This window comes from Leucopleurus acutus (genome assembly GCF_964270905.1).
Source record: "Leucopleurus acutus genome assembly, chromosome: 1".
NCBI lineage: Eukaryota > Metazoa > Chordata > Mammalia > Artiodactyla > Delphinidae > Leucopleurus > Leucopleurus acutus.
This window is the reverse complement of record NC_139142.1, coordinates 12,809,803-12,833,230: the sequence shown is the minus strand read 5'-3', so window position 1 is coordinate 12,833,230 and position 23,428 is coordinate 12,809,803. Positions and strand designations below refer to the sequence as shown.

Genomic DNA, 23,428 nt, shown 5'->3' with positions numbered 1-23,428 from the left:
TCAAAGCCTAATCCAGAGCAAGGCCCTAACTCTCTTCAAGTCTATGAAGTCCTGAGAGAGACGAGGAAGCTGCAAAGGTGAAGCTAGCAAAGGTTGGCTCAGGAGGTTTAAGGAAAGAAGCTGTCTGCGTAACATAAAAGTGCAAGGTGAAGCAGCAGGTGCTGACATAAAAGTTGCAGCAAGGTATCCAGAAGATCTAGCTAAGGTAATGAATGAAGGTGGCTACACTAAACAACAGATTTTCAATGTAGACAAAACAGCCTTCTACTGGAAGAAGATGCCACCTAGGACTTTTCTAGCTGGAGAGAAGAAGTCAGTGCCTGGCATCAAAGCTTCAAAGGATAGGCTGACTCTCTTGTTAGGGGCTAATGCCTTTGGTGACTTTAAGTTGAAGCCAGTGCTCATCTACCATTCTGAAAATCCTAGGACCATTAAGTATTATGCTAAATCTACTCTGCCTGTGCTCTTTAAATGAAACAAAAAAGCCTAGATGACAGCACATCTGTTTATAACATGGTTTATAGAGTATTTTAAGCCTACTGTTTTAAGATCTATTGCTCAGAAAATAAGATTCCTTTCAAAATATTACTGCTCATTGACCATGCACCTTGTCATCCAACAGCTCTGATGGAGATATACAATGAGATTAATGTTATTTTCATGCCTGCTAATACATTCTGCAGCCCATGGATCAAGGAGTAATTTCAACTTTCAAGCCTTATTATTTAAGAAATACATTTAAGGCTATAGGTGCCACAGACAAGTGATTCCTTTGATGGATCTGGGCAAAGTAAACTGAAACTTTTCTGGAAAGGATCCACCATTCTAGGTGCCATTGAGAACATCTGTGATTCATGGGAAGTGGTTAAAATACCAACATTAACGGGAGTTTGAAAAAAGTTGATTCCAACTCTCCTGGGGGGACTTTGAGGGGTTCAAGACTTCAGTGGAGGAAGTATCTGCAGATATGGTAGAAAAAGCAAAAGAATTAGAATTAGAAGTGGAGCCTGAAGATGTGACTGAATTGCTGCAATTTTATGATAATATTTTAACAGATGGCGAGCTGCTTCTTAGGGATGAGCAAAGAAAGTGGTTTCTTGAGATGAAATCTACTCTTGGTGAAGATGCTGTGAATATTGTTGAAATGACAATAAAGGATTTAGAATGTTACATAAATTTAGTTTATCAAGCAGTGTCAGGATTTAAGAGGTTTCCAGTTTTGAAAGTTCTATTCTGGGTAAAATGCTACCAGACAGCATTGCATGCTACAGAGAAATCATTTGTAAAATGAAGAGTCAACTGATGCGACAAACTCCATTGTTGTCTTATTTTAAGAAATGGCCACAATGAGCCCAACCTTCAGCAACCACCACCCTGATCAGTCAGCAGCCACCAACATGGAGGCAAGATCCTCCACCAGCTAAAAGATTATGATTCACTGAAGGCTCAGGTGGTGGTTAGCATTTTTAGCAATAAAGTATTTTTAAATTAAGGTATGCACTTTTTTTAAGACATAATGCTATTTATAGCATACTTAATAGACTGCAGTTTAGCATAGACATAACCTTTATATGCACTGGGAAACCAAAAAGTTCATGTGACTTGCTTTACTGCGGCGGTCTGAAACTGAACCCACAATAACTCCAAGGTATGCCTGCATAAGTTAAAAATTTCAGGGTAATAATCACTCAAAGAACAGATATAGAATATATATAACTTCTAGACAACTGGAAAAATGGAATAAAGAAATCTTAATCATTTAAATAGAAGAGAGGAAAGAAGGGGAAAAAAGCAAAGAGAAATTATGATAAAGAGAAACACACAGCAAGATATGAGAAATAAATAAAACTATATCAGCAGTCATAATATACAGATTTAACTCACCAGTTAAAAGATAGAAACTCTCTGGATCAAAAACAAAATCCAGTTATATGTTATTTACAAAAGGCACACCTAAAACATAATAACAAAGAAATATGGAAAGTAAAGAGATAGAAAAAGATATATCAGACCAGCATTAACCAACAGAAAGCTGGAATATCTTTATTAATAGCAGGAAAATGAACTTTAAGGCAAAAAAAATTATTAAAATTAAGCAGGGTCACTACATAATAATAAAAGGAACATTTCACTAGAAAATAACACTATTCCAAGACTAACACAATCAAATATTTTTGAAGAACCTTAAACCACCTAAAGCAAATATGGTGAGATTTCCAAGAAGAAACGGACAAATCCGCAATCACAGTGGGCACTTTAACATACCTCTTTTATAACTGACTGATCAAGCAGGAAAATAATTGGTGAAGCTATGGAAGATATGCATGATGTTCATGAAAATATATAAAATTTGATATCTAACAGTTAGAGAATGACTATACAGTCTTTTCAAGTATTCATGGCACATTTACAAAAGTTAACCAAATAATAGGTCACAAAGCAAATCTCAAAAACCACAGAAATAAAACCATATATGTTTTCTTGTCCAAACAGAAAGCAATAAAACTAAAAATTTACAAAAAGGTAGCTCAAAAATCCTATATACATGAAAACTTAAGAACCCATTTTTAAATAATTCATGGCCCAAGGTAAAAAAAACCACAATAAATAACAGTAAAAATGCTATATATTATAACTTGCGAGATACATCTAAAGCTGTTCTTAGAAATTCAGTTTTATTAAAAAAAGAATGATTAAATATTAGTGAGCTGGATGTCCAACTCAAAAGTTTAATAAAAGAATACAAAAGAAACTAACAGAAAGTAAAAGGAATGAAGTAGTGAAGATCATCAAAGAAATAGAAAAATTGAGAGGCTTGATAAAAGCTGTTTCTGGAAAAAGACTAATAAAATGGAGAAATCTCTAGCAAACTGAGCAAGAAAAGAGGAGGAAAGTTACAAATCAGCAATATTAGTCATTTAAAAGGAAACATTACTACAGTTACAATACAGATTAAAAACTAAAGCACTTCTATGAATAATATGATGCCAAAGAATTTAAAAACAAAAATATAACATTTTCTATAAAAACATAACTTACCAACACTGACTCAAGAAAAAATTGAAAACCTGCATATAACTATAAATATTTTTAAAAAATTAAATCAGTATTTGAAAAGCCACTCATATGCACCTAGAAGGGAAAAAAAAGAAAAAAATACACGCTGATAGCTAGAAGTACATTCAGAGGAAACCTTCAGAGGAACTATCTTATATAAACTATTCCAAATTACTTTCATGATGTTAGTATAATCATGATGCCAAAATCAGACAAATACAATATTAGAAAGGAAAATTACAGGTCAACTTAGACAATAAAATCTTAAATAAAATATTAGCAAACAAAATCCAGCAATATATTAAAAATATATGTCTCAGAAAGTAAAGTTTATTCCAAGAATTGAAAGATGGCTTAACATTGAAAAAGAAAAAACCTATTAATGTAACACACACCACTAGGTGATTAAAGAAAAAACCATAAGAATTTCCTTATATTATTATACTAAGAATATAATTTATCTATCAAAAACCTAGAGCAGATACCATACTAAATGGCTAAAACCTAAAACACATGGCCTTAAAGTAAAAAGCAAGGATATATACATATAAAACTTAGTAGACAGAGCAACAAAACCAAACCAAACCACACATCCCCAAACACACACAAAATAAAAAGTATGAGAATCAAAAAGATACAAAGCCATCATTACTTACAAATACTAGTTCTGATTTTTCTTTTAATATAGTCATCTACATAAAAAATCCAAGTGAACCTGCAAATTAGTGGAACTAATATGAATTCGCCAATATTGCTATATACAAGATCAACAACATTCCTATGCTTTGCCAAGAAAAACAGATATTCTAGCTTTTGTCAATAGGAACAAAATAAGTTAATAGAAATAAATCTAATAATATATGTATAAATCATTACAAAAATTAGAAAATATTATTGAAAGACATAAAAGACAAGGAAATAAATAGGAAAATATGAATATTTATGCAAATTTGTGTTGTTAGATTCAATATCCAAAGATCACAGTTTTCTCCATTAATTTATAAATTCAATACACAATGAGGAACAAAAGACCAAGAATAGCAAAGACAGTGAAGAGGCAGGAGGAAGGTCAGGGGAAATAAGGAGAGAATGACAGGATAAGAGTGAAGAGGGGAGGGCTTCCCTGGTGGCGCAGTGGTTGAGAGTCCGCCTGCCGATGCAGGGGACACGGGTTCGTGCCCCGGTCCGGGAGGATCCAGCATGCCACGGAGTGGCTGGGCCCGTGAGCCATGGTCGCTGAGCCTGTGCATCCGGAGCCTGTGCTCCGCAACGGGAGAGGCCACAACAGTGAGAGGCCCGCGTACCGCAAAAAAAAAAAAAAAAAAGTGAAGAGGGGAAACATCTCACCTTTCCAGATTAAAGACATACCGTAAGGCCATGGCCCTTCAGATTTTTCAATTTTGACTCAGGGAGAGGCAAGGCGACAAAAGGAATTGAATGAAGAGCCTAGAAGTAGACTCACAAGCATGCACAGGAATTTGGCATATGACAAAGTTGCTTTTCAAATCAGTAGGGAAGGGATTAACTGACTATTCAATGAATAGTTCAGTCAACTGGGTTATCTATATAAAAAGAGAAAAAAATAAGATCCCCACCTCACACATATATATAAATTAATTCCTAATAAATTAAAGATTTCAATATGCTAATTTCGAAAAGAAAACAAAAGAGAATATCTTAGTTCATTGAGACAGGAATGGATTTCATTTTAAAAGATTCAAAGAAATCAACGACTTAACTTTACATCTCAAGGAACTAGAAAAAGAAGAATAAACTAAACCAAAAGTTAGCAGAAGGAAAGAAATGATAAAGATTGAAGCAGAAATAAATGAAACAGAAAACAGAACAACAGAAAAAAATTAGCAAAACTTAGATTTTTGAAAAGATAAACAAAACTGACAAACTCTTGGCTAGATTAAGAAAAAGAGAGAGAAGATTCAACTAAAATCAGAAATTAAAGAGAAGACCTTACAAGAAACTAAATTATATACCAACAAATTGAATAATTTCGAATGGATAAATTCCTAGAAACATACAATCTACCAGGACTGAATCATGAATAGAAAATTTGAACAGACTCTTCATCAGTAAGGACACTGAATTAGTAATCAGAAATCTCCCAACAAAGAAAAGGCCAGGACCAGATGCCTTACTGGACATTCTTAAAAACATTTAAAGAAGTAGTAGGACCATTCCTCCTCAAACTTTCCCTAAAAAACTGAAGAGAACACTTCCAAACTAATTTTATGAGACCAACATTACGCTGATACCAAAGCCAGGGAAAGATACTACAAGAAAAGAAAATACAGCCCAATATTCTTGATGAAAACTGATGTAAAAGTCCTCAGCAAAATGCTAGCAAACTGGGGGTGGGCTCCTGCGCGGGAGTCCATGTGGGCACCGGCAACGTGGGGAGCAGCATGGGGTGGCCATGGCGGAGCTGTAGCAGCTCCGGGTGTAGGAGGCGGTGGACTCTAAGGTGAAGAGTCTGGAGAGAGAACATCTGGAAGATTCAGGGCCTCATGTTCCGGTGCAGCGCCGGCTGTTGTGAGGACAGCCAGGTGTCCATGCAGCAAGTGCACCAGTGCATTGAGCACTGCCATGCACCTCTGGCTCAAGCCCAGGCCCTGGTGACCAGCGAGTTGGAGAAGTTCCAGGACCGCCTGGCCGGGTGCACCAGCCATTGCAACAACAAAGCCAAAGATTCAATAGATGCGGGGAGTAAAGAGCTTCAGGTGAAGCGGCAGCTGGAGAGTTGCGTGACCACGTGTGTGGATGACCACATGAACCTCATCCCAACCATGACCAAGAAGATGAAGGAGTCTCTCTCATCCACTGGGAAACAGATGTCTGCTATTGGCCATTGGGGCTGAAGGAAGGAATCTATTTAAAAAGAGGAATGGGGATTTGGGTTTTCTAAGGAAAGTTTATGAATGAGGAAATTAAGGATGGCAGCAAGTTTAAGGCCTATGTCACTTGCCTCTGGACACTGGTTCCTTTGTGTTTGAATCCTAGAAACTGAAAAAACCTGGTGCTAAAATTTGGGTCAGAGATAGCACAGGAGAGTTTTTGTGAGCCTGAATTTCATGTGGCCAGGGCTTATCCTGGCAACAGGGAGTCTCCCTTGTAGCAAACCAGAGCCCTCCAAGGCACCACATTCTCTTAGTACACAGACACCAACAGGCTGGCAGGTTCATCTGACCTGCTTATGATCTGGTGGAGTGTGAGGAGAGGTGCTTCTATTTGTTGCCAGCCTCCTGTTTGCCAGAAGGATCGCTACAACATTTTCCATAAACTGGAAATAAAACAAAATCCAGGAGGTCACTAATTTAGAAGGGGAAAGGGGGCTTCTGGGGATTTGTTTTGCTTGGTTTTGTTTTTTGTTGTTTTTGTTTTTTTGTGGTACGCGGGCCTCTCACCGCTGTGACCTCTCCCGTTGTGAAGCACAGGCTCCAGATGCACAGGCTCAGCGGCCATGGCTCACGGGCCCAGCCGCTCCGCGGCATGTGGGATCTTCCCAGACCGGGGCACGAACCCGTGTCCCCTGCATCGGCAGGCGGACTCTCAACCACTGTGCCACCAGGGAAGCCCAGTTTTGTTTTATATACAAGGGCATGAAGTTACTTTAAAGATGTAGAGTTGGGAGAGGTAGTTTGGATAAAAACTTTGAAAGGGCCCTTTCTGGCCATCAAGATGTGGATGCGCATTTCTTAAAATTCTCACACATTACATCTTTCAGCCTGGAGATGCTGCAAAAATGTAAGAAGCGCTATCACGCTGGTAGGGGAACCGAACCTTCCCTCTAACTGGCAGCCATGATGAGCCCTGAGGCTGTCTGCAGCAGAGTCAGCAGAGAGACAAGACAATCTTGCAGTGACACTCACCCTTGAAGGGAAAGGGGATTTTGACTGTGCTATATGCTAGTATTCAGGAATGAACAGTGAAAGGGAATGTTAGCTGCTTAATTAAGAGAGTTATGAAGTACTGGCTTTGGAAAAATCTGGTTTTCATAAAACAAAATAGAATGAAAGCCTAAACCCAGTATTGCTTACTTTGCCCCCTGTAATAACAGAGCTCTGTTGAAACGATCCCTTGGCAACACGAAGGTCAGAGGAGAAAAAGAAAGCAACTCAGGGGCAAGCTGTAACTCCTTTAGAGCAAAAAAACGGGACAGCCCTTCATTACCAAATACCACTTTTGCGACATGCGTTGTTCTCGCCCCAGTTCTGGCACCTTATCGTTTTATCAAGGACCTCGTTGTGTTTTTACCAACTTATTACTTGAAATGATAATATAGCCTGTCTGTTTGCTATTTCAAGACTGTGATATATTTTCCTAGTGGTTTGGTTTTAAACATAAATAAGACTTAATTTTTCTTCCAAAAAAAAAAAATGCTAGCAAACTGAATTCAACAGCACATAAAAAGGATTATACACCATGACCAAGTGAGATCTTGGAATGAAAGAACGGTTCAAGATTCAAAAAATCAATCAATGTAATACACCACATTAACAGAATGAAGGACAAAAACCACATGATCATCTCAACTGATACAGAAAAAGCATTTGACAAAATTCAATACCTTTTCATGATAAAAGAAAGCACTTAACAACAAGCTAGGAATAGAATGAAACTACCTCAACATAACAAAACCAGGTATGAAAAGCCCACAGCAAACATCATATTCAATGGTGAAAAACTGAAAGCTTTCCTCTCAGATGAGTAACAAGGTAAGGATGCGCCCTCTCACCATTTCTATTCAACATAGCGCTGAATGTCTTACCCAGAGCAGTTAGGCAAGACAAAGAAATAAAAGACATCCAAATTGGAAAGGAAGAAGTAAAATTATGTCTGCTTGCAGATAATATGATCTTATATGTAAAAAACCCTAAAGATTTCACACACAAAAAACCCATTAGAACTAATAAGAGAACCAGCAATATTACAAGATACAAAATCAACATACAAAAATTAGTTATGGAACTTTCCTGCTGGTGCGGTGGTTAAGAATCTGCCTGCCAATGCAGGGGACAAGGGTTCGAGCCCTGGTCCCGGAAGATCCCACATGCCGTGGAGCAACTAAGCCCGTGCGCCATAACTACTGAAGCCTGCACGCCTAGAGCGCATGCTCTGCAACAAGAGAAGCCACCACAATGTGAAGCACGTGTACCGCAACGAAGAGTAGCCCCCGCTCACCGCAACTAGAGAAAGCCCGTGCGCAGCAATGAAGACCCAACGCAGCCAAAAATAAATAAATAAAATTAATTTAAAAAAATTAGTTATGTTTCTATACACTAACAATGAACAATACCAAAAGGAAATTAAGGGGGGAGAATCCCATTTAAAATAAGCAACAAAAATAATAAAATACTTAGAAGTTAACTTGACCAAGGGGTCAAAAGACTTGGAGAATTAAAATTACAAAATATTGGGCTTCCCTGGTGGCGCCGTGGTTGAGAGTCCGCCTGCCGATGCAGGGGACACGGGTTCGTGCCCCGGTCCGGGAAGATCCCACATGCCGCGGAGCGGCTGGGCCCGTGAGCCATGGCCGCTGATCCTGCGCGTCCAGAGCCTGTGCTCCGCAATGGGAGAGGCCCGCGTACCGCAAAAAAAAAAAATTACAAAATATTATGAAAGAAATTTAAAAAGACACAAATAAATGGAAAGACACCCCATGCTCATGGACTGGAAGACAATATTGTTAAAACGTCCACACTACCCAAAGTGATCTAGAGAGTCAACATAATCCCTATCAAAATCCCAATAACCTTTTTGTACAAATAGAAAAAAAATCTTAAAATTCATATGGAATCTCAAAGGACCCTTAATAGCCAAAAGAATCTTGAAAAAGAAGAACGAAGTTGGAGGTCTCACACTTCCTGATTTCAAAACGTATTACAAAACTACAGCAATCAAAACATTTTTGACTTAAATAAAGACAAACATACAGACCAATGGAACAGAGTAAAGAGCTCAGAAATAAATCTTTATGCACATGGTCAAATGATCTTTGACAAGGGTGCCAATGGGGAAAGGACAGGCTCTTCAACAAATGATGCTGAGAAAACTGAATATTCACACACACACAAAAATAAAGTTGGATCTTACCTTACCCCAAATACAAAAATTAACTCAAAGTGAACTGAAGATCTAAATGTAAAACCTAAAACTATAAAACTACTAGAAGAAAACATAGGGGGAAAGCTTCATGACGCTGGATTTGGCAGTGATTTCTTGGGTCTGACACCAAAAGCACGGCAACAAAAGCAAAAATAGACAAATGGGTCAACATTAAAATTTAAAACTTCCAGGCTTCCCTGGTGACGCAGTGGTTGAGAGTCCACCTGCCGATGCAGGGGACATGGGTTCGTGCCCCTGTCCGGGAAGATCCCACATGCCGTGGAGCAGCTAGGCCCGTGAGCCATGGCCACTGAGCCTGCGCGTCCAGAGCCTGTGCTCCGGGAGAGGCCACAACAGTAAGAAGCCCGCGTAACGCAAAAAAAAAAAAAAAAAAAAAAAATTTAAAACTTCCTTGCATCAAAGGAAACAAGCAAAGTAAAAATACAACCTACAGAATGGGAGAAAAAGTTTGCAAACCATATATCTGATAGGGGGTTAATATCCAGAATATATAAAGAACTCCTACAACTCAACAACAAAAAAGCAAATAAATTTGATTAAAAAATCGGCAAAGGAATTCAATACACATTCGTCCAAAGATGGTATATAAATGGCTAATAAGCATATAAAAAGATGACTCAACATCACTAGTCATTACAGAAATGCAAATTAAAACTATGAGATATCACTTCATGCTCATTAGGAGGGCCACAATCAAAAAAGCAGAAATAACAAGTATAGGTGAGGATGTGGAGAAATTGGAACCCTTGTGCTCTGTTAATGGGAATGTAAAATGGTGCAGCTTCTATGGAAAACAGTATGAAGTTTCCTCAAAAAATTAAAAATAGAATTGTCACATGATCCAGCAATTCCACTTCTGGGCATATATGCAAAAGAATTGAAAGAATGACCTCAAAGAGATACTTGTACACTCACGTTCACTGCAGCATTATTCACAACAGCCAATAAGTAAAAGCAACTCAAGTGTCCATCAGTGGATGAATGGATAAACAAAATGTGGTACATACATACAATGAAATATTATTCAGTCTTATAAAAAGATGGAAATCCTGTCTCATGCCACAACATGGATAAACACTGAGGACATTATCCTAACTGAAGTAAGTAGTCACAAAAAGATAAATCCTGCATGATTCCACGTATATTAGGTATCTAAAATAGTCAAACTCATAGAAACAGAAAGAGGAATGGTGGTTGCCAGGGGCTAGGACGAGGGGAAGATGGGGAGTTGTTGTTCAATGGGTACAGAGTTTAGTTTTGCGAGATGAAAAAGTTCTAGAGATCTGTTGCATAAAAAATGTGAATACAGTTAACACTACTGAACTGTACACTTAAAAACGATTAAGATGATAATTTTTACATTATGTGTATTTTGCCACAATTTAAAATTTTTTTAAAGATTCAAAGAATATAAATCTTAAGAGTGGTAAATTTGATTATATTAAAATGTCAAATCTGATAATGGCAAAAACACCATTAATCACATTAAAGACAAGTAAAAGATCTGAAAAAGAAATTCACAAAGTGCATAATTATCAAGGATGGGTAGCTGGAATATTTAAAGAACTCCAACAAACCAATAACATCAGAAAAAAATTGCAACACTGTGATACAGAAAACAGGAAACCAATGTACCTCAGAAGCAGAATGGATAAATAAACTAGATAATTCATATAAAAGAATATTATAGAGCAGCAAAAATGAATGAAACAGATTCCTATTTATCAGCTTGAATAAATTTTAAAAATAAGTCAAATAAAAAACAATCTGCAATATAATATGCCATTTATGTACATTTTAGAAACACAAGCTAACAGTATATATTGTTTATGGATGTAATATATAAAGTAAGGATACTAAAACAAGATTAAATTCAATCCACCATCCACTCTTTGCCTGCACCTGTGCTGCTAAATGTGGTTTTAAGAAAACCATTTTTTCTATATTTGTGGCTGACAATATATCTATCCCCAGTCTCTCTCTTCTTAGGTTTAAATTGAGCCAATGCTCAATTTTCAGTCCGTGTCTTACTTGACCTAACAACAGTATTTGATATAGTTGATCATTTATCATCCCTGAAACACTTCTTCACTTAGCTTCCGGGGACAACACACTTGCCTGTTTTCTTCCCAACCTCCTCATCCCTTTTTCTCAGTCTCCTTTGCTGGTTTATCTTCCTCTCTTGACTCTCTTAATGTTGGAATAACTAGAGTTTATACCTTTGTCGTTTTTTCTTTTCTATCTATACTTAACTCTGTTGGTATTCTCATTCATTTTCATGATTTTAAATACTACTTATATATTGGCAAATTCCAAATTCCTATCTCTAGATGAGACTTCTCTCCCAAATTCCACATTTATATATCCTACTGCCTATTAAACATCTCTGTATGTCTAACAGACATCTCAGACTCAACTGGTTCAACTGCACTCCTCCAGCCACCCAAAACCTCCCCATCGGCATATTAGTTGACAGCAACTTCATCCCTCCAGCTGCTCTGGCCCCAAACCTTGGAGCTACTGTTGATTCCTCTTGTTCTCTCACACCCTATATTCAAGCCATCAGGAAATTTCATTAGAGCTAATGTCAAAATATATCTAAAATCTGACTATGTCTTCCAACCTCCTCTGCTACCCCATGGTCTAAATCAATGCCATCTCTTGCTGGGGTTAATGCAACAGCTTCCTAACTGGTCTCCAAGTTTCCAGATTTGTCCCACTACAGGACCATCAAGCTTGGCAAAAAGAATCTTTTTAGATAACTCAGGCCTTGTCATCTTCTACGTAAAGCTCTCCAGTGGCTCCTGTTTCACACAGAGGACCCATAGTCCTTACAGTGGTCTCCCATGCCCTGCACGATCTGCACAGTCCTTCCTCCAGATGACCACCTCCACATCCTTCTTTCCCACTACTCTATCCTCACTCACTCTACACACCCACACTTACCTCCTTTTTGTTCACAAACAGCCCAGGCATATTCCCACCCGAGGGCCTCAACACTAGCTGATCCCTCAACCTAGAAATCTCTTTCCTGGATATTGATATGGCTCATGCTCTCTCCAAGTCTTGACTCAACTGTCACCTTCTTAGTGAAGCCTTTCCTGATCACCTGATTTAAAAGTCCAAGCTGCTCTCACCCTGCTACTTCCTGTCTCTCTTTCCTACTGTACTTGTCTTTGTGTCAATTACCATTATCTAACATATTCCATACATATTTTACTTGTTATTATCTGCCTAGGGGGGAAATTTTTGTCTATTTTGTTAATTGCTGGATTCCAACACCTAGATAGAACAGTGCCTGGATCACAGTAGATGTTCTCTCAATATTTGCTGAATGAATGGGAAAAAACCACAAATTGTCCATAACTGTATATGTGAATAGTGGGTGCACAGATTCTGCTATATCATGTGCTGTATTTTTATTACATTTGAAATATTGTATAATATAAAACATTTAAAAAGAAATTTGGAAAGTATAAACATTTATTAATCACATTTATGCAATGTTAGTATTCCAGGGTGTCTCTTGCTAAATTCCCCTTATGGGTTTGAAAGTCCCTGACACTTAGAAAATAGATTAAAATAATCTATTTATAGGTTTATATATTGTTTATAGATTAATATATCCTATATTAATATAGAATATGATGGCTAAATATTGTTTTCAAGTAAATTAAAAGTATATTTAACATAATTTGAACAAATGGAATCTACAGTAGAAGTTTCTCTGAAAAGAATCTCAATTCAAAAGTTGTCCCTGCTAGCCCTGTGACATAATTTACATAAAACCTGCCCACTGAACTTGTGCACTCAGCCTGCCTTAAGATAAGAAACAGTGTATGAATAAATCTTACCTGAGCCAATAATTTCTACCATAAGAAAAGTTATAAAAGGATCTGTGAGGCGCCTGAGGACAAAGCCATCTCTGCCTCCCTCCCCCTCCTCCTGTCCAAGGGCAGGGGATCTGCTCTGATATCTGGTGGACAAAACCTTTACAAATGGCTAAAGCGTAGGTATTAGTAACTGAATATTGTGTAATATTGTTTGAGTAGAGGAAAAACAGGGGCCACAGAAGAACCCTCTGACTGGTTTCTAGGTCTCCTACTTTCCCAGCACTTCCATCTCAATATTTACCTTAAAATAACTAGAATTATCCCAGAGTCATGATTTTGGCAAATGACTGATAGGACTTACTGACAGACTTAACAGGCTCTTCAGGAGCACATGCAAATGAACAGAATCGTGAATAGATGTCAGTCACTACGGATCCATCAGGAAGGGAGATGGACGAAACTAAAAAGCTGCCTTAGAGAGTTGGCTTGTCGGACTCCTCATGCAAACACACTCTTTATGGATCCTGAACCTCACCTAGGCATCTTGAGACATGCACATTGTAACAGCAGAATCCTTAGAAACCAGGCATTTATTAGACAAAGATGTAATTTAAAACTTTCCTACAAATAAGAAAATTATGGGAGAATAACTTAAGATTCTCATTCGTATGTTTTAATTTTACTCATAGTCATCTGAAATCTGAATAGTACCGCTTTCAGTGGAAACTGATATTTACATTGTGTTTTACACTTTAAAAAAGTACTTTCATGAGCATTAACTCATTGCATCCATATGAAAATTGTATAAATTCGATATGACAAATATTATTTTACAGATGAAGAAACCAAGACTGAGAGGGGTTAATGACTAAGTGACTTGCCCAGTGTCACACAGCCAGGAAGTGGAGAACCGAAAAAGATCCTCTAACTTCAATATGTGTTCTTTCCACTACACTAAAATGCCTCTTCTATGTTCAAAGAATTAATTAATGAATAACATTATCTGAACGGAGCAAAGATTGCATTTTTCTATTTTCTGGAAAGAAAAATGCACAGGCCTTTTCCTTTTAAGTACAGCTACCATGTCAGTGAGTTATAATTAACTTAGCTACCTCTGTTTTAAATGTTGGGATGTTATTTTTCTTCTAGTTTTATTTATCTACCTGAGGATTCATGTTAATAACCTGTTGTGAATTTTTTCAAATGCTCAATGTTAAATTATGAAAACACAGAATGCATATACTATAGTTAAGTATAGGGTAATTAATAACACATGAATGTATCACTTTGACATTATTTTCTTATAAATAAGAACAGATGCCCTTTTTAGAAAAATGCCTTTAAAGTCTTCAATGTTAAAACCATATATCCAATACCTAGCAGATTGACTCACAGTAAGAACTCAACAAATGTTTGCTGAACTGTATTCTCAAAAAACCTTATGAAAAACATATATCAGTGTGCAGATATTTAGAAATGTCTTCCTTTATTCTCAGAATTACAAGGGATTTGTGAAATTATGTGGTTGAGAAAAGAACATATCAGTAAAAGTATCAAATTTGTATAGTGCTCATTATCATATAAAAGACTGTTAAGGTTTCTAAAATAAATCAATTTTATCCAGTATACAATTTAGTTTAGCAAATTACAATCTAGAAATAATTATATGAGGTAATGATGAATACTTCTAAACTCTAGGCTCATGAGGGCAAGGAATTTGTTTCTTTCACCACCATATTTCTAGGGTCTAGTACAATACCTGGCACATAGTAGGTACTCAATAAACATTTGCTGAATTATTAAATTAACAAATATACAGAGAGATGAGTAGTACACCATGAGTAGAAACTTCAAACATGTCTAAAAAGTAATTCCTGAAAATTAAATAGAAATATTTCTCAGATCAAATGAGAGCAGAATTTGTAATACACAAAACTGTGATAAACTGAAAAAGCAGATTTGGGTGGGGGAATATTAATTCAGGTTTGGAAATGCTGGGCATGTGTGATCTATGAGAGAGTCAAGGGGAGACACACTCGGGGCATGTTTGGGTCTGGAGCCCAGAAAAGCGGTCAGGGTTGGCCATGTATATTTGGGAATCACCAGCGTACAGGGAGAGAGTGCAAGCATAAAAAGAGTAGAGTACCTAGGACTGAACTGTGAGGAACCCTCAGGTAGAAGAGAAAGAGCCTGCAAAAGACAGCAAGAGACAGAAGGAAAGGCAGGGGAGCACGGCGTCACAGAAGCCAGGGTGAGACGCAATTTCCAGTTCAACACCACTAGGTAGTCAAGTAAGGTGAGGGCTCAAAAATACCTAAAATAGGGACTTCCCTGGTGGCGCAGTGGTTAGGAATGCCCCTGCCAATGCAGGCGACACGGGTTCGAGCCCTGGTCCGGGGGGATCCCACATGCCACGGAGCAACTAAGCCCGCGCGGAGCAACTAAGCCCGTGTGCCACAACTACTGAGGCTGTGCATCACAACTACTGAGCCCACGTGCCACAGCTACTGAAGCTGGCGCACGTAGAGCCTGTGCTCCGCAACAAGAGAGGCCACCGTGGTGAGAAGCCCACACACCACAACAAAGAGTAGCCCCCGCTCGCCATACTAGAGGGAGCCCGCGTGCAGCAACAAAGACCCAACACAGCCAAAAATAAATAAAATTAAAAACCCTAAAATGGAGGTCAATAGTGGCCTTGGCAAGAACAGGTTCAGTCAATTGGTAGGAGGTGCAAGCCACACTGGAGTAGATTAAGGGGTGAGTGACCTGTGGGTAATAGACTGCACGGACAAATACTGACAAAGGAGAACATAGGACAACAACTAGAAGGGAATAGGGGATTCTGAGATTGTTTGCTGTTCATCAGTCAGTCCATTCATCCACTCATCTCTCCATTTTTAAACACTTAAGATGGGAGAGACTAGGCTTGCTTAAATGGTGACAGAAAGCGTCCAAGCAGAAGAAGAAGAGGTAGAAAAGAAGAGGGGTAAGTTACAGATAGAGGTAGAGATGTATAATCTCCCTATATAAACTGGAAACCAGGGAGGAAACTCCTCAAAGTGAAGTTTAAGCTGAAAACGAAGGAGGTAGCGTAGGAATAGACAAAAAAGAAGCTCATTCCAAGAAATGATATAAGTCAGGCTGACATGGGAAACCAAAAAGGAATGCTAGCTAATCAAAATAGAAATTGTTGGATGGGAATATTTTTGAGGTGCAATAGGTCTAGGCAGGGACACTTGCTAAGCAGATGCCAGGTGGAATAAGGGGGGAGCAAAGGACCATTAGATCAAGTTTTAGGGGACTCAGAAAAGGAGAGTCCCTACTTGAGCCCTAAGAGTTAAACCTGAAGCCTAGCAAGCCAGTATGTCCTCTTCAGCTAAGAGGAAGAATGAGCTGGTAGTCTGAGGGAGAAGACAGATGAAACTGTAAGGCTTAATAACACATGACTATAACACATAATTACATGAAATGCAGCTAGGTTGCATTGTGAATAAGGGAATCTATAAATTACTTCTCCACTTCAGATTGAATCCCATTGTTTCATTTTTGCACCTAAATAACCAATTGCTCCAAAACTGTGGCATCCGACAAGAATTCTCCTCATTCCCTTGAGGAATAGCTGTTGAATTGACCAGCAGAAAACACAAGTCTCTCTTGTGAGAAGTGACGCAGCTGATTCAGTAACCCAGCAGTTCTGACCAATTTGTATTACTGTATTAAAACCCAACAATTCTGATCATGTTTGATTTTTGTTTACCTCTTGCTTTGGTTTCAAACATTTTGCTCTTCCTCAGTGCCAAAGTCTGTTTCTGCCTACTGCCAAATGATGAGCCACACATGTCCAGAAATACAGGATTCACGAACTGATTCTTTCATTGTAGTATCACCAGAACCTAGCCTAATGTCTAGCAGATAGAAGTCTCTCAACAAATACTGATGAAGTGAATGAGTAAATGTACGTGCGGTTCCACGGGGAGAGAAAAAAGTGATCACCAACTCTCTCTATGCAGGGGGAGTCCTCCATCTTTACATGCCAAGGGTCCTTTGACAGTCTGTTGAAGCCGATAGACCCCTTCTCAGAATAATGTTTTTACATATATTGTAGGACAGAGCAAACTAATGATATTGAAATACAATGAAATCAAAATATCAAGAGAAATTGTGACGTCATCACAAATGTGCTTCTGCGGCATAGGCTGGGCTTGCTAAGCCGCAGGCATCACTGCAGGGAGATCTGGCTGGGCCAGTTCACTGGCAAAACCACTAGCCGACAGCATCTGTAGATTTCTTTCTCAGTTCTCAGAGAGGAATCCTCCCAGGTCTTGTCTAGGAAGCCACCGTTCTCAGAAGGAAGGGGCAGCAAGAGGCCATGGCAGTTCCACAGTGTAGTGTGGCAATCTTCATGCCACCCCCTAGCTTTGACGGTGTCCTCTCCCTCAACCGTGCCCCTTGTCCCTGAATCCACAGTTTTGTCTATTTAACCTTGTCAGCTTTCCATGAGGGTCAGAAAGGCAAGGTTTCCTACGGAGATAGTGTATATCTGAGATCTGGGGGGTACCTGTTTCTTATATAGACTTCCAACTAATTCTCTTGTGTCCTGCACTCTTGCTTTGAGCGATGCCTGGTGCCCCCAATTCCTGAGCCTTTCTGGGGGTCAGAGGTGCAAATTAGCCTGCTTTGGGGATTCTCATATTACTGGCTTAGGATTCAGCTGTTTCAGGCGTGTTACATCGGTTACAACTAGTATTTCTGCTGTCCATCTTCCAGAATCTGGTTGCTGTTTTCCTCTCTCCCTTTTGAGTATATGCCTATTTTACACCTTTACTTTTACTTGTAGTAGGGTTTAGTGAGGAAACAACCATCAACATATTTCAGCTGTCACATTTTTCACGTTGCCACTAAAATTTTTAACAAAGTTTGAAAAATCAAACTTTGAAGAAAAATCCTCAAAAATTAATCTCATCTTTTTCATAACTATGATTTTTCTATCAAAGATAATCAACATATTGTTAAACCCTCAGGTTCATGAAGGCAGAGACCATTTCCCTTTTGTCACTGTATTATCCAATATCTAGCATAGTAGAAGTGGTCAATAAATATTTATTGATAAGTGATTGAATATAGATATGAGAAAAAATTGGGATCCTTTGTTTTCATAATTTTAGTACTTATCTAACTCACCTAGGACTGCTTTGGCAATATTCTAAAAAGCAAACAATCAGAAATAGATACACCTAATTTGGAACCCAAATTACAGTAAAGAAGTCCTTTATTACAAAAATTTAACTGTGATTCTGTATACTATAACAATAATTTCTTGGATAGCAAGGAACTGGCATTCAAATTACTTAGTTGTTTTGAAAAACTAGCAGTGTAAAAATGTACTTTTTATTACAACTGCTACATAAATAGTATCTAATTACAACTAATAAATGTACAATTTTAAACGTTATTAAATACATCTTTAACAATAAACAAATTTTAATCAATGCTGAAAACGCAAAGTCCTTCATATTTAAAATCTGTACATTAGCTATTACATTTTAGTTTGTATGGGCAAAAAAACAGCAAGTTTATTAAAAAATTAGGTCTAGTAGATCCTTGCTATTCTTGTCAAGTGAGTTCAAAGAGCCACCATGACATGTCCTACCTTGTAATTATAATGTAAACTGTATGTGCTTTGTTTTGTAATTCTTTACTGGCTATTATCTAAGCCATGATTTTCCTAAAAGGCCCAAAGTGTTATTTTAAAATTTCAGTTATATTTTATGGAGAAAGTTAAATGCATAATTTTGTTTTGTTTTTAACTGGGGAATTCTGTTATATCCATAAAAGGATTACTGGAATTCTAGCAGGATGGTTCCATGGTAATTTTAAACTAAAAACTTTACAGTTATCCATGTCAAAATATTCCTCTGGGCAAACTTGTACAAAAATCCATAATCTGTTTAGTACTATCCCATTAAACGCTCATTCTATAGCTCATTTTTCATCATTGTTTACATTCTGTTTTACTAACTTCAAATTAAAATATAATACTCACTTCATCAGCCACAAACTCCTTACTCAGACCAAAATCTGTCAGCACCACATGGCCATTAGAATCAAGTAGAATATTCTCAAGCTTAATGTCACGGTATATAATCCCCAACTGTAAAAACAAACAAATATGCATATTAAAATAACAATTTCCAAAAAATAAATTAGAAAAGTCTTTCTTATCTACCTTAAAAACAAACCAAAAAAAGGCATTCTCCTGCTCAGGGTGCTATGACGGCTCTTAGTCACAGGTCGGGGCAAATCTAAATTCCTCCATCTCAGGGTTTATCTGCTGGGTTCCCTCTGCAACCATGTCTTCATGCTCCATATAATGAGGGTACATTCCTGTCGGACTAGCTTCTGTTGGGTCTACTGTGACTACTGCTTCTTCCTGGGTCACTGCTCTTGATGGATTTCATCCTCACTCCAGATGATCTTCAGGTGCTTTCTTAGCCAATTCATGTCCATCACTTCTAATGGCTTCAGAAGGCTTTCCTGAGTAACCACTTCCCACACTGGTCATTTCTTTGTTTTTATTCCTATAGCATCTATATTTACATTGTACTTACATAAAAGTAATTGATATTTTCTAGGTACTTCCTGTTCTTCTTGATATAACCATATCCAAACTCTGTTTTTTCACTTTTTATGCATTTACCTAGTATCTAGCACAGTGTCATATGTCAAACAGGTAATTAATAAAGGCTTGTTGAATAATACACTCCTAAACATGAAGACTGAAGATCACAGGTTAATTTTAGTTGATCTTTAGTTCTAAATAAGCAATGTAAATCAATTAGATATTTAAATATCCTTCTATTTTGTTTTGTATGTAAGTTTTATAGTAAAACACTTCAGCTCTATGACAAATGAATCTACCCAAGTTATATAAGAAGTACTTGATATGCATGAATTCCACATTCCATGTTATGTCAGCCCGAATTAAATGTTTTTAAACTTAGAAACACTGCTTTCCTCAACACTAAGTATATGAAAAATAAGATTCTTGATGCTTTCTTAAAATTGAAACAAAAAATTACACAAGGAAAAACACTAGGCAATTTTCTTCCAAGAACCTCAGTGGGGTTTTTTTTTCATATTTTAAAACATTATTATATATTGTAAATGCACAGTCTGTTAGACATTTGACTTGAAGCCTTACAAGCACCTAACAGCCAGTATGACTTTTTTTTTAACAACCTCGTTGGAAAAGATTTTAGGAATAAGTCATTTACTACCTGCTTTACCTCATCACTTCCAAGTAAACTCCCTGTTTTTGTCTCTTCCTGAGAAACTCAGTGTTAGTTAAGTGTTATCAAGATTATCATTATTAGCTTTGTGTTATATCTCTTTGTATTTATCTTTTTAGGTAGTCAGATTAAGAGAAATTTAGCTAAGATCTAATCTGCTATATACTTCCCTCTATATCAATTACATTTATATCTTGTACTCTTCATGTTCTCTACCTCTGTGTTTCTGATTACCCTGTCTTAATAATAATGAATGTTCATGAATTTTCCCTTTAAGAAACAGAATTAACAGTTCTCATACTAACCAAAAACTGAATTTACTAGCTTACCTGTCAGAGCTTTGTACTTTGTTTGTGTTTACTCTGGTATTTATGGTGATTTCCACCATCGTTTTTATATTATAAAAATTACATCTGATTCCCCTAAGCATAAAACAAAGCTTTTCAGCCTATTCCCTGGCCCAATTTGGCTCATGTATAAAAATGTCCTAACTACTTTATACCCCACAAAAATAACCATAGGCATAAAGTTCATCCCCACACCACCAATTCTATCAGAAGGAATACAGATGCCTGTTCCTATCACTTCAGTTCAGCTCCCACCTTACACTCCCCTTCCTTTCACGCCATGGCACTGCAGCCCTGCGCCCCAGAGCCTTCTCTACTTCCCTCCTGTTCTTAGACGTTTTTTCATTCACTCTCCTTAGAATTCCTCTTCTGAACCCTGTCTCCCTCTGCCTGCCCAGTTGTGTTCCTGTTCTGGGCTAGATCTACCCATTTCTTGATGCCTTCCTTCTTATATCTTCTCATCATCTTTTCTCACAGCCTCTCCCACCCGTTATCGCCATCCTGCAATTCTAATCTCCCTGCCCCTTTAAAAATGTCATCCTTTTTCCTTGCCTTTTTCCTTCATTTCTCTCCATTCTTTTTTATGCTCCATAATCAGCACTTCCATCTTTTTTTAATCTGTAATCTAGTGTAGCATCTGAATATATAACAAAGAAAAACAGCAGCTTTATGATGTACCTGTATCATCCGAATTTAGCGACTCGAGTCATCCTCCTATGGTCTCACACAACTTTGATAAGAATTATTCTAGTACTTTCTATTTCTTGGAAATACACACAAGCCTAGTCTACATAATGACTGTTTGCTTCTACAGTAATGCTTCCTCATTAACAAAATATTTTTAGTCAAAATTTCTTGGATCAAGATTAATAGTATCTGAAATAATATTTTTTAAAAGTTTAAACCGATTTTATAGAGTTCAAACAGCATCACATACATATATGAATTCCACTGAAAAAGTTGAGTAACTGAGTTCATGCCACATGAAGGCAACGGAGCAGGAGGGAGGGAGGGGGAGCAAGAGAGGACCTTAGGGGTGAACCAAATGGAAAAGAAAGTGAGAGTGGGAGAGGGGGACAGCTGGGTAGCATAGGTAAGAGCTTCTTTCAAATATTCCAAGCTAATTGGGAAACATACTCCGAAGATGCACAGGCAGAGTCTGCAATGGAGTGAGTCACAATTAAGGAAATACATATTATGACTTGTGGGTTCATCTTAAAGGTTATTTTAAGAATGAAAATCCTTTATTCTAATGATACTTTGTAATAAGCATCAGAATTTTTCATGAACAAAACCAAAAAAATGCTCAGGTTCTACCTTTTTAATCTGCAACCCAGAAACTATAAAAGGAAACTATTACAAAGGGAACAATGAAATTGAAAAAATTGGTAATGGTCTATGAGTGTGCTTCCACAATCTCCACCAAGACAATGACATGTAAACGCATTAGCTCTTTTAGCTCCATCATTACCTCAGTTACTAGATTTTTAAAAAAAGGAAATCCCAAAGGTTAAGCATCTCTTACCTTGTGGAGATGTTCGAGGGCAAGCACGATCTCTCCAACATAGATCTGCACCTCATGCTCTGTGAAACGCTCTCTTTGAGAAAGATGAGTAAAAAGTTCTCCACCATTTATATAATCTAAAAATGAAATATATTTTTTCTGTCTTTGACTTGTATTCATAAACTAAAGGAAATATTTCCTTTTAACCACTTTGGATTAACCATAAGGCATTGATTTTAATACATTATTTTTGTACAATTCTTAGTATATAGCTTCATATAGAATATATTACTAAATTCATATAAATACAGTTCCATAAGTTAATGACTACCCTAAACCACAATCAAATGAATTTGCATAGAGTATTACTATTAAAACTATTACATGAAATCTGCATATTTTAAAATAATTTTCCCAAATCCAGCATATCAGAAACCTCTGCCATGACCATACACTTCTTAACTTGCTGTAAAGTACCAAAACATCAACCACCATAATAACTAAAAAATGAAAAAAACAAAACAAAACTCCTAGCCTTTCCTTTGTAGTAGTGGCCGGTCACTATTTTTAAGCAGATTCCCTATTTTCCAGAATTGTCTATGGAGAGCCCTTCTAAAAATGTCTATTAGGTAGCAGGTAGCCTTCTTATGGTTCCACATAACTCAAAAGTAAAAGTGGCACAACAGGGCTGAATCAAAACACCTGAAACTAAATGATTCCCATTTGCCTTTCAATTTGCCCATTTTAGCCCAAGAGGAATAATGAAATAAGAGAGAAAAAAGCTACAGTGAGACATAAATTAGGAGCTGAAAAAGCCACAACCGTGTTCATAATAGGCTCTAAGACATTTATCGATAAACTGATAATAGTTTCATCAGAAACTAACCATTACTATCTTACACAACATTTGTGTGTGAGAAACAATGTACACCTAGAAAACAGTCACAGATATAAAGCTTTTCTCCTAAAAAAAATCTGAAAAGCATGTATCCCAAGTATATTCATTTGTCAAGTTTACCGCAATTTGATAAAAGACCAAAGCAAAATCTTCATTAACTCACAAATTTTTATCTTGACCGTTTTTCAAATTCCAAACAGCTGATGCAACAGAATGAAAGAACTCTAAAAGCTGGTTGTTTTGCAATGTATTTTGCAAAGCACATGCCAGCAAAAAGCACGGCCCTTTTAAGACTTTCGTATTTTGCCAAGAGGTTTTAATTATATCTTAACACAAAGCTAATTATTAAAAAGGTGTAA

General features: G+C 37.3%; 2 protein-coding genes across 2 annotated transcripts in view; one reads left to right on the top strand and one right to left on the bottom strand.

Moving 5' to 3' along the window:
- Positions 1-23,428, bottom strand: part of RPS6KA5 (ribosomal protein S6 kinase A5) — a 187,288-nt gene that overhangs the window by 51,793 nt on the left and 112,067 nt on the right. The window contains exons 4-5 of the mRNA XM_082841951.1: positions 22,193-22,308; positions 19,075-19,182 (exon numbers count right to left, since the gene is read on the bottom strand). Coding sequence (XP_082698077.1) covers positions 19,075-19,182; positions 22,193-22,308 — 224 coding nt within the window. The remainder of the gene's footprint in view (positions 1-19,074; positions 19,183-22,192; positions 22,309-23,428) is intronic.
- LOC309960178 (protein FAM136A-like) lies at positions 5,556-5,930 on the top strand (the record flags this gene model as incomplete). Its single annotated transcript, XM_082836821.1, has 1 exon — positions 5,556-5,930. Exon 1 carries the CDS (start codon positions 5,580-5,582, stop codon positions 5,928-5,930), a length of 351 nt encoding a protein of 116 aa, XP_082692947.1. The 5' UTR covers positions 5,556-5,579.